The 12,824-nt window shown below is 34.6% G+C and overlaps 1 protein-coding gene across 4 annotated transcripts in view; it reads left to right on the top strand.

Moving 5' to 3' along the window:
* The window catches only part of LOC128994175 (sister chromatid cohesion protein PDS5 homolog B-like), a 40,644-nt gene extending 28,134 nt beyond the window's left edge, over positions 1-12,510 (top strand). For 2 of the 4 annotated variants that reach the window (XM_054418538.1, XM_054418539.1), the window contains exons 18-25: positions 2,870-2,993; positions 3,923-4,145; positions 6,647-6,915; positions 7,278-7,445; positions 7,737-7,871; positions 8,374-8,430; positions 11,455-11,505; positions 11,835-12,510. In XM_054418538.1, the coding sequence (XP_054274513.1) occupies positions 2,870-2,993; positions 3,923-4,145; positions 6,647-6,915; positions 7,278-7,445; positions 7,737-7,871; positions 8,374-8,430; positions 11,455-11,505; positions 11,835-11,906 (1,099 nt within the window). In that variant the 3' untranslated portion in view covers positions 11,907-12,510. The remainder of the gene's footprint in view (positions 1-2,869; positions 2,994-3,922; positions 4,146-6,646; positions 6,916-7,277; positions 7,446-7,736; positions 7,872-8,373; positions 8,431-11,454; positions 11,506-11,834) is intronic. The other 2 variants (XM_054418540.1, XM_054418541.1) reach the window with 2 other exon arrangements.
* Positions 12,511-12,824: the final 314 nt, after the last annotated feature.

The raw sequence follows: 12,824 nt of genomic DNA, 5'->3' as shown, positions 1-12,824 counted from the left end.
AAAAAGTAGATCCATATTATATCTGTACTATCTACCTAGTTTAAGAGTTTAAGTGAAGTTTTAAGTGCTACTATAACATAAGTTTTGATTGAAAAACACCATACGCATAGTCCATGTCGATTTTGTAATATTATAATGAATGGTAAATGTTGACTATCTAAGATAAATCAAAGTATGTAACAAGAGTTCTCATTGGTCGAGAGGCCATGCTGCACTGTCATGTCAGCCAATCGACGTTCGTGTTTCAATGGAGCAAGTGACGATTGCTAAGATACATTGATAAATATCAAGAACCGTTATGTAGGACGTGTTTGTTTGTAAAGAGTATAAAATTAGGTTAAAGTTTAAAACTGTGTGATTTTCTTTTGTCTTACAAAGACCTAGATTTGACAATAAGGTTATAAACGAGTATTGTCGCGTCGTTGTTCCTTGTTTGTTTACTTTTTCAGATTCCCTATCAAACGCCCCTATCTGCTATCTCTCTCTCCCCCCCCCTCTCTCTCTAACGATGTACTGAATAAACAGATTGTGGTTGACGACTTTTCTACTTAAGATTTCCTGTGGTTATTTTAGTTCAATCAATCCCATAACCTTTCTATCGTTTATCAAAATAATTAATTAATCTGTTTTGTATTTTATTTCCTTTAAACCAACCCCTATTTACCATCTGTATTTTATAGAATAAAATGTTTGTTTATAAATTTTGACTGGCCACACAATTTTTTACCTATTTTATTTTGTATAAAGTAACAGATACTTTGATGATTATATATACAGTATATATATATATATATATATATATATATATATATATATATATATATATATATCAATAAGTGCTGCGTGCTGTAATGAATGCTTTTTATGATCAAAATAAGTAATCAATTATAAATTTTTGATAATACATGGGTCATTGAATAGGTACCATAATGTCATGTAGTTTCCTATTTGTAACTTGCAAATAATAATAATTGATAGTTAATTCTGGAAAATGAAAAATAGTGAACGCATTCATAAACCTGTTGTCAAAACAGCAACGCAGGTGTAAGGGTTTATTGTTTCAGAGGCTAGGGTGTTTCAAGGACAAAGTGTTGGGCCTCCCGGCTTAGGGGGGAGGGGTAGTGGTTAGAGGGGGAGGAAACTGGTTTTGGCTATTTATTGATTAGTTCACCGACCCTTCTAGACAACAAAATTGAGTGACAGTGACAGTGTTAAATCACCGTGTTCTGTATTTAATTTGTTGTTAACTTTGTTTGTTATTCTATTAATTTTAGTGTTTTGTTCTATTTCCTCCTGGTCCCTTGCAAATTGTATAATCAATGCTAAATAATTGTGGTCAATTCAAATTATATTTCTGATTATTCAAATCTCCTACACAAAAAGACAAAAGTCAAACCAGGCAAGGAAAAAACCTGCTATTGTAATCCCCGTACCCAGCCATTTGGGAAGTGGTGAAAGTCTAGTCTAAATATAGCTCAAAGGTCTCACCCATCCCTTCCCCTACTCAATGTTACTATTCCGCTCATTTCAAGGTCATTGCACAACGCCTGCCTCCCGTCTATTGTTTTGCCTTTATAGTGTTTCTATTCTGACTTTTATAAACATAAATTTATTGCTTACGTAGTTCAGTAGTGAAATTTTCTATTGTGAAACAGTAGGCCTACTTTAAAACAAAATCACTACCGGTCATGTCATTCTATTCTGTTTCAAGTCAGTATAGGCCTACCATTGCCATTGCCAGTCAGTCGCCGGCGACTGCTTTGAGTTGACCTATTCTGTCGTAACAGCTATAAAAATAGGTTAGGACAACTACCTCTTGCTTATTTCTATATTGTACTTTACTCAAACTCAAAATCTCGAATACTCGTCCATTTTGTGTTAATAGTAAATAAAATTGGATCCATTAAAACCGGATCCAGCGCAAGATCCGATTTTTTTTTTATACGATCGGGCGTCGGTTCTAGCTCAGATCCGGCGGATCCGGTAGTCCGATATCCGGATCCGACCATCACTAAAATAGACAGTAAACACTGATAATCAACTTTTTTGGTTCGTGCTGATTTAAGAATGAACCAGAAGTATTGAAAGCCAACAAATATAAATGTGAAAACTAAGTAACAATACTACCGTACATCATAAAATAAACTCTATTTTATTTAATACAGGTCAATAATAATAAACTTAACGATTGCTTTATTGATATATAGGCTTATTCTAATTGTTAGTGAAGGGTGAATTTCCTTAGGCCAACCATAAAATTAGCAGTGTCCATTAATGAGGTTAGGTCAGCAACTATCCTCTTGTTCATAATTTTATTTAGTAAATTTTTTACTTTAACTTTTTTTAAGGTAAAGGATCCATTACAGAAACACATGTTGTATTTAATTTTTGAAGAAAATCATGCTGTGCTGCATCGAATCGAATCGCATCGATTCGAATCGAAATTCTTTGAATCGCATCGATGCATCGAATCGAAAAAAATATGCTGCATCGCACACCCCTAGATACAAGCAGTATTTAAATAGTATCTTGCCATGGTGGAAGGAAAATACATAGGTGTGCTATTCCTGTCATATGCTGACATCACCCAGATTGCAAACACCATTTCACTGTTTAGAAAAAATTATGTAAACAATAACAATCAAATCAAAACAAATATATTATACTTATATGGCAATACAATCAGGTGATTTTTTGTTTGCAATCTGGGTGACGTCAGTATATGACGGGAGTTGCACACCTATGTATTTTCCCTCCACCATGGTATATTGCCATTGTCTAATACAGAAAGATCTGTGTTGGATACCTAACAATTATAATTGGGAGTGTGTTGTGATGTTAATTGTGATCTGATTTGTCATTGATACAGCAAAGCTGAGATGTCGTGGCTGAGGCTGGCTGCAGGTTGTGCCATGTTGAAGATCTGTGAACAGAAAGGTGTAGGAGACCAGTTCTCTCCTGAACAGTTCTACATCCTGTCTCACCTTATGATTGTAAGTAAATAAAAACAAACAGTTATAGAGAACAATAGACCCCAATTCAATAGATTGAATTTCCTACATTTCATATTACAGTAGACCGTAACGGGACCAGATCTTGGTCGTATAATTCAAAAGGTCGGTTAAAACGGGCAATTCCTTAAAAGTAAAAAAAAAAAAATGAAGTAATATTCATTTGGAATTATTATAATTATTATTCTGAAGCCATGCGTGCATTATTTACAACACAAGCTAAACTTGTATCCTTTTTTCCTTAACTTTTGACAATATAAAAGTTACAAATAAACCGATCTGCTCTCATAACAAGGTCGGTAAAAACAAATTGCAATATTTTACGAGCCAGGGCGCATAATCCAATTTTTGGTTTTGTTAACTAGTCATCAGGGGTCTGCTGATTCCCAATGGGCTCGGGTCGTTGCCGGAATTAATTTTCGGGCCAAGCCCCAGACGGGTTATTTATATCAGAGGTGTGCGAGTGGCTTGATTACCGAGCCGAGCCTTAATTCTTGTAATATTTTCACAATCGTGTAAGTGAATCAATTGAAAATTCATGATGTTACTAGTCTCTACCTAATAATACATAGACATGGACATATTTTATTTACACAAAACGTTCTTCATAATGTACAATCCATATACAGTAAACTTCCAATTTTTTAGGTAATTGGAGGGGGCTACCTTTTTTAGATAATTGGAGGGGGGCTACCTTTTTGCACTGAAATATTGACAGTCCGGCCCGCCATTCCTCCAAAATATGACAATGTGTCCCTTAAGTAAAAAAGGTTGGAGACCCCTGACCTAAAGGTTCCGATAATCAGGAGTGTACTGTATAAGAACAGGTATTTTGTCAGATGATGATGTACTTTAAAATAAAATGTATCGTTGAAAAACTATTTTAAAATAATAACATGTTAAACTTGCAGGATGAGGTACCCCAAGTCAGGGAAACAATGATGATAAAGTTGCATAAAGGGCTAGGACGAGGTTTACCCAACAAGTGCCTGCCGTTGGACTTCATGGGGTTCTACGTCTTGTCTGGTTTTGAACAAGACAAACGACTCCGATCGGCCGCCAAAAGTTTTATGTTCCTCGACATTAACAAGAGGAGAGAGTACGCCAAGACTCTTACAATGGGCTCTTCTGCTTGTGAGTTGAATTATTAAATGCCTTGAATTCATATAGAATGTACGGTTCATATGATGTAGCCTATTCCAACAGTGACTATAAAACTAACAATTTTTTTAAACTGAATGAACGATGAATTTCATTGCTTAGATGATTGTCTGCACTATTAGATTAGAATTTTGACTCTTTTGTGTACGTTTTCTAGTTATGCATGGAGTTGAGGAATTTTCTTAATTGTCCTAGTTTTTAAATTATATCACACGTGGTTTTCAACTGATTTTAATAAAACTCCCTGAGCATACAGGGTATAGTGGTTCGGACTTCGGTGCGTTAGTGATGGGTGTGATCAAGCATATTCACAAATTTGATGGATTCGATAGCTTTTAGGGATGGACGAGATTGGATTTTTAGTTCGAGACGAGACGAGACGAGATTTTTTTATTTCTCATAAAATTTCGAGACGAGATCGAGACGGGATTTCCCTTCTCATACACAACGGGAAATGCACGTTCAAAATTTTTACCTGATTTTGTAACATTGTTAGATGACTGTTTAAATACAAAAATAATGATAATAGGCAAGAATATTTACAATCTTTTATTAAAAAACATCAGCATAACATTTTTTATTAATCACACCTAACTTATTAAAAATGCCTACGATTAGGAAACATAGTGATATCAGTTAGGATAGAGTTCAACTTATCCTAAAATAAAATAAATCATAAAATAAAAGCAATATTAATTTTTATAAAATAGTTACTTGTTTTGACTTTTTATAGTAATAAAACATTCCTCACACTGCTTACACTTAACAAAACTTCTCAAATGTTATTAAAGTAATATTATTAAAATAATTAAAGTAATATTTACATTTAAAGAATTAATTAAATAAGAACGCCTTCGCAAAGGAAACGCAACTACAACACGCTCCTGTATTGCGGGTATTGCATTGACTTTCTGCAGGCGTTTTTAATTTTTTTTTTTTTTTTTTAATTCTCGTCTCGATAAAAATCTCGGCCAAAAAGAAATCTCGTCTCGTGTAACGAGATTTAAAATTTCCCGAAAATTTCCCAAAATTTCGAGACTTGACCATCCCTAATAGCTTTATACAAAAAAAATTGTAACTATCCTTCAGACCAACATATTTTAACATTCTGAAGAGTAAACTGAAAGGATCTCCATTCAGTTTTCCAGTCTTCTTAAACTCACTAATACACAGAATAATATCACAGTAGGTATAATTAATTTTACAGATTGAGATTAGGCTGCATTAAATTAATTGTAAAAACATGAAAACGACAAACATTAGACATAGGCCTAGACACAGTGTAAATTTAGCAGTTTCTGCTTTCTTTGTAAGAGTTTACATAGGACGGCAATAGTTGAAGGCTTCAAAAAATTTGTCACAAAAGGTTTCAAACATTTTATCTTCATTCCTCTTAATGTCTGAATGTAAGTTAATCCAATCAATTTCCGACAAACAATTATTCAAATCATTCAACCTTGCCACAGATGTGTTTCTGAATGATACAGCCTTAGTAAGCCTACTTTTTATTGTAACTTTTATTATTTATTATTATATACTTACTATTTTATTTATTAACTAAGGGTGGTTTATAAGTCTTCTGGTTTGCATGCAGCTCTTGCAGTGTATCATTCTTATTTTATGTCCAGGTCTTCCTATGGTATTATCTCATGGGGCAGCTCCCCCATTACCAAGAATATTATTATCTTACAAAAAATTGCCGTTAGAATTTTAGCTGATACCAGACCACGTTCCTCTTGCCGCCCCCTTTTTATTCAGATGAAACTCTTGACAATTTATGCAGTTTATATTTTTCAACCGTGCATCTTTGTAAAAAGAAATTATACGGAATTTATGTTGAAAAATTACACTCATCAATATAACACCCGACACAGGAATGATCTTCAATATCCTGTGCATAGAACAGCTCTGTATGAAGGATCGCCATGGTACATGGGTAGGAAAATTTACAATAACCTCTCAGATCAAATTAAAACTGAAGAAAATATGTTATCCTTTAAAAGAAAACTAAAATCTTATCTCATTCTCTTGTGTCCTTATTCCCTAGATGATTTTATAAAAACTTAGCTTTAGGTTTAATGGATTGATAAAAACAAAGAATTTAGCATAAGGTATTATTAGATAGAAAAGTAGTATTGACATGTCATAGCCTATGTTTATATGTGAAAATCACAATCTTGTAAATTTATGTGACGAATAAACATTTCATTTCATTTCATTCATATTGGTTTACCTTCAACCTGAATCAACTCAATCAACTCAAGCTCCTCTTGGTCAGTAATGTGCGGATGAACAACGGAGCACTTGAAGTCCGATCCACAAAGGTTTGTAAAAGCATTGTCAAGACATGCTTCTCCTCGAGTAGGCTGGTCGTTAGTATACCAACAGTTATACGACAAATCAATCACAATATTGTATTGTTTAGAGATGGAATAAATGACTATTCATTAACAAGATCGGTGATGATTTTCCAGGCAGTATAGATAAAGCGATGAGCCAGCTGCCTCACATTCTACCAGACTACATGTTGGTGTTTGCCTTGCCCATCCTGGTCCACTGCCCTCTCTACACCAGTCACGAGGACGTAGAAGAGCTCACCAGGCTACGGACAGTGTTGTGGTTTATACTGGAGCCTCTCATACAGAAGAATGACTCGTACTGCTACGGCTTCTATAAGGAGCTCATTGACAAAATGAAGAACCTCAATGATGCCGTCAAGCCTGAGGATAACAATGTCAATTGTGTAAGTGTTTATTTTAAAAGACTTGTAAATACCTCAAGAATATACAATGGTACAAATTGAAGCACCAATCATTGATTGGTGTGTGGCAACAAGTCTTAAAATGATTTCAATCAAGTTAGGCCTTTTCTCTGACATGCAACTGTTATTTCCCATGTCTCTTATCTTATCATGGATTTTAAGTAAGAAATAAAAAAAAATAGCCTACATTTAAATTTAAAACATTATATTTTTTTAATAAAATTTACATTGTTTTCTGTTTAATAATTTTACTATATGTATATTGTATGCACATTACTGCTTACTAAAGTTGGCTTTGATAAAATTTTAATTTTGTAACGTTGGTCTGCATGTTCTTTTTTTAGAAACTCTGGGCCTTATGTGATTTGTCCATGGACTTATTGGCTCAAAAAACCGTGAACTTTGAGTTTAAAGATTTCCCTGCAGAGGCGAGAATATCACCTATGTACTTCAAGAAAAACGAAGATCCAAACTTTGTCAACACCAAGGTCTACATTCCTCCAGAGCTAATGGTAATTAATACACTTTCATGCATAAAACCAACAAACTCAAATCTCTCCAGGCTGCTGTAATAATAATAATGTAGCTAATGTATAATAATAAGTAATAATCATGTAGCTTCGGATGGTTTTCATTTGTTGCCTGAGTTTCTATCTTGTAAGACTTAACACTACTAGTTGGATAGCCCCTGGACTATTCCCCAGCTGGATTATAGAGATTCAACTTTGGGTTTTCTACAAAATTAATGGTCTTTTTTTGAATTTGCTTGTGTTGTGTCTAAGTTAGTTGTGTACTGTTGTCAGATGAGCGGCAACGGAAGGAAAGGATTGACCAATGCGAGTGTACACATGTCAACGACAGAGCGGCCAGTGAGGAAAACCACCAGAGGTCGCAAACCTCCGCCAGAGCCTTCAGACACCAACGAGCACGATGTCAAGGTACGTCATATCACCGAAAAATGGCAATGTTTGGTTATATTTGTTGCTGTCCAAGCAAAGAGTTTTCTATGTTTTGATTTCTTGTCCACACAAAAAGTAGTTAAGGCAGATATTGATGGATGTATTTAAAACAATAATTAACATAATGATATTTCTGGCCCGAAAAAAGTTTAACGAAAAATCAAACACTATTGAAAAATCCAATGTGTTTTGTTGATTGATTTTGTATTGCTTAGAGTAGTATCTGTGACTCCAGATGTTACTAGACTTCCAATCTTAATCATCTTAGTGTCCAAAATTAAGAGAGAAAATAAATGTTTGGGTAATAGCTCATTATGTAAAATTTAATAAACCATATTCTCTTTGGAAAAAGATGGACTGTCTACGCTGGTGCCTCAAGTAAATGTTAGTAGTAAAAAAATGTGGCTAGCCTACGAGTAAAAACTTAAGGATACTTCAAATAGGTGTGTGTAAATATTATCATGATTTGTTTGTTTACAAGCTGCTTAACGAGGAGGAGGAAGTTGTGTCTACCTTAAGTCAACCTATTGATGCATTGGTAGGTCTAACTCATAAATTTGTGAATGTTATGAAATATTCTATTACTGGTGTTGTGTACATCTTGCAATATTTTACTCTAAATCTGTTTCTCAGTTGTAACTTGTAAGACGTTTTAGCCACCAGTTCTTAATCAGCTTGCTGTATCTTCTATCATTCCATCAGGACACCTCTTTGGTAATACTTTCTGTTTTAGGGCAGTTATATCAGCCCCTCTATAAATTTCTGAAGCTATTTGAAAGGGAGTGTTGCACAACGTCCAAATGATACAAAGTTCAATAAGTGTCACGACGTCCAAAATATAATTTTTGAGCTGTCTCAAGGTGTTCAATATAACTATTCAACTGTTGCACGACGTCTACTAAATCTCATTCAAAAGTACAGTACTGCAAGAAACATAGTTTTGTCTAGAAGCTTTGGACGTCATGGGATTGGTCGTGCAACAGAGCACTTTATACTCTTACAAACTTAGCAGTAGCACCTCCTTGCTCATACGGAGCAAGGTTAGATTAGGTTAAGATAGGTTAGTATGCACTACATATGGTAAAACAGTACTCACAGTGTGCAGGCGCTCTGGACGTCGTGGGACAGTGCTGAGCTATTAGATATCATGCAACTGCTACTTTTTTTAAGAGTGTTCAGTGCGCTGTTTCACGACAACCAATCTCATTACGTCCAGAGCTTTTAGAAAGACTGTTTCTTGGAGTTACTGTACTTTTGGACATCGTGAGATTTGGACTTCGTGCAGCAGTGTATATTTTATATTGGAAGTCAAGAAACAGCTAAAAAATTATATTTTGGACGTCGGTGCAATGTATCTGTTTGATGACTACCCATTTAAAAAGTATTGGTCGAGTTCCCTTCTACTTAGTTCTGAAGGGTTATTGTATATCCCATTCATTTGGGTACACTGCATGCCTTGTACCAAAGATTACATATGCTACGCAAAATAGATATTGCACCTTATGGCAATTTTGTGCCAAGTAGTTTTTGGATGGGGCCACCTTCACGTAGTTGGGTGGTCCCTCAACAGAGGCGCTGTGTCAAGTCTCGATCTGCATTACCATTTAAGTTCCCCGGGTGAGTTCGGTAATGTTCGCGTGCTAGGGATTAACTTGCCTGTACGCAACGCACTCGCCGACCCGTCGTCATTGTATCTACTGTAGTGTGAAAGTGCACAGCTGTCATTAATGTACCATAACTTTATCTTTTTACAAAAAGGGCATTTATTTAATTTAAAATGAAAGTGACCACGTAACAAAGAGCTAAAGGATACTAAAGGTTTACTGATATAAACATGAATTAATAAAAATCTTCAAAAATAGCAGTCACAGTGGTATAATAAGCTTACAATGTTATACTAGTTTTTCTGCATTGAATTTTAACTTACATTTAGAGAACCCTTATCAATTTAGAAATGTATAAATCCTAATCAGGGACTATTTGTGAGTTCGTCGACTTTTCTTATTTCGGAATTTTTATCCACAAAGTTTGCTTCCGGATTTCTAGACTAGCGCAATATCTTGCTACTAACTCACGATGAGAAATGTATGGTTAGTCAACTACTACCTAACCATTCACTGGCTACTTGACCTTTTTAAACATAGCAATATACACATAGTTTGTAGGAAGAACATTTATCTACACAGATCGGCATTTGTTTTCAAACTACGTATTATCTCGTCTTGGTGTTTCATAAGTGCAGTTTGCAACTGAGCTTTGAAGAAAATGTAGAGCATAAGATACAAAACATAGATTTTTGATTTGGATTGTTTTATGTAACAAATCTTTCAACTGACGACTATATAAAATAAATTTAAAAACCCATAGTTTTAGAAACAGCGGAACCTTAGTTGTATATAAATTAAAGAGGTTATCTTTACCACGTATAAACGATATTTAGATTGGAAATTGGAGGTCAGTCACACTCTCGCCTTCCCAGTAAGTTCCTGAATCAACATTAAGGCATTGTATTGGCGTAGCCAGGTTTGGATTGGAGCGCCCTGGAGCAGAAATTGCCTAACCACCCCTCTCCAAAATTGAACCCCATAAATATATAGCCTAGGATACTTTATTTCCATCTTAGTGGTCTTCGTTGATAAACACTTAAACCACAACGTACGTCTATTTTTAATTGACAATAAATTACAAATTATTGCATAATAGTATGATGAAGGTAGTTAATAATATATTTCGGAACTCTATCATAACTGTTTTTAGGCAGACTCTAAAGATAATGAAACATTGACAGTAGAAATACTGGTGAATTCATCGCTATGTGACGAAGGGGCTGCCGCGAGACGGTGGTGATCGTCTGTAGAGGCAGTAATGAGTGCAGACTGCTGAGTGACAACTGGTGTACATCCATAGTTTGTTAGTACATAACTAGTCATGTTGGTACAGCTTCCTTTTTACTCCTCATATTATTTATAAAGCAGTTAGGTTAAAAATGCAGTTCACACACTAAACTTGAATGTAAAGCAGTGTCGGGAAGGTCTTTCCGTTTTTTGATTGCCGTGTTTGCCATTTATCACATACACTCGTCTTAATACCTGGTATTGTTCATGGAAATATTCACATCATAATACAATTGTAATTCACTACACATAATACTAACACTTCTTCACTCTTGCTAATCCATCTTCTAACAAACCTCCGGTTACTTACATAAGCAAACAACCACGGATAAAGGTTAACCATAACAACAAACAACAACAAGAAATACGTAAATAACAGCTGGTCATGTCGGCAATGAAGGTTGTGAAGACATTCGCTAGGCTTCGCATGAAAATTGATATCACAAAAATGGCTTGGCTGCAATATCTATTTTGCGTAGCATATGTAATCTTTGCTTGTCCATTTCCATTAAGGTATTTAAACCCTCCTCCTCCCCCCCCCCTCTCTCCCTGGAATACGAAACCTACAAGTGCAACAAAATTAGATAAATACTATCAGACTAATGAACATTGTATATACTGTATTGCAAAGAATTTAATCTTTGGTTTATAGAATCATGTTGTTTCAGCCTGCTTCTGCATCCGACTCAAGAATACACCTACCACATATGGAAGTAGATGTGAGTACTTCAGTTGACCTTTTATTTATGTACATCTGCACGTCACCTAGTGGTCAAAATTTGTGGGTCAAGCACAGTTTGGATAAACTATATCATAGGTGTGGAAGCAGCTTGTAAGCAGACCTTGTATTTATTTATATTTTTTTACTCTACTTTCCAATTGTTCTACTAGCCAAAAGAGCCAGTAATATCTTTGCACTGACTAGATGGCTTTACACTCTCAACAACAGCAAACAATAAATTTTAACCAATAAATACAGTTCTAAGAATATTTTCAGTAAATAACACTTTTACTTTCATATGGCTAATATTTTTGTGATTGGTTTCAGTCGGACGATCAAGAGGAGAGGGAGCCCCCGCCTAAGCGAGGTCGTCTCGCTAAATTAGAGAAAGCAGAGTGATAACACCTGATTCTGAATGGTACAAAGTGATAAGAGGACACTCTGTGAGTGAAACAACTGTGTAAGCGGTTCCTGGAAAAACAAACTATCACCAAAGAACACTTGGAAACATTTGTCTGCTAAAGCCAAAAGAGGTACTTTTCATCAAGGTTTGCAGTTTGCAAGTGGTTTTAATATTTTGTCATTTTATTCGTGACTTAAGTTGAACGTTGGGTACGAATTGTTAGAAACATAAAACCAAAATCTATAGTAGTTTTATCATGATAATTTAATTATAGAAAAGTTGTTGACACAAATATTTAATTATCGACGGTTTAATGGAAATTCTCGAACATAATAATGATTTAAGCACGTTGATTTGAGAACATATTGTTAATATATTTTCACAGTAAAAAGGAATTGAATTCTCATAATATTGGTTAGTAATGAACTATTTTTATTTTGTCATATCACAATGTTTTTACATAATCTATTAGGAGACTAGTCCTAAGAATTTGAGCATAAATTACCTGGTATTTATTTCATATGTAGAGTCAAAGTTAACATAACAACAGTGAAACTACACGATTAATTTAAATAACTATAAACTGAATTGTTTTAATGACTTTGTCTTTATTTCATGGGTTGAATGAGACCTGAGAGACAACGCTCCTAACGTCCTGAATTTTGAAAAAAGATATTTGCTACGAATTTAAAAACATTGAAGAAAATTGTCAAGTTTGATATTTAGTTCACAGAATTGAATTTTTTCAATTCACAGCTTGTAGGCAAATGTTCAGGATAATTAGTAGAACTAAATTCCATTTAGCACATGGAAAATAACTGAGAAATCTTACTTATTTTTGATCTGTTTGTATTGTTTCACATCATATTTCTTGATAAAGTGAAAAAGCTCTTAATTTTACAAATCTGTATCAC

The sequence above is a fragment of the Macrosteles quadrilineatus genome, unplaced genomic scaffold (genome assembly GCF_028750875.1).
Source record: "Macrosteles quadrilineatus isolate MER2022 unplaced genomic scaffold, UCM_ALF_1.0 Scaffold_5__1_contigs__length_97177068, whole genome shotgun sequence".
Lineage (NCBI taxonomy): Eukaryota > Metazoa > Arthropoda > Insecta > Hemiptera > Cicadellidae > Macrosteles > Macrosteles quadrilineatus.
Note: the sequence above shows the minus strand (reverse complement) of the source record. Positions and strands in the feature narration are given on the sequence as shown.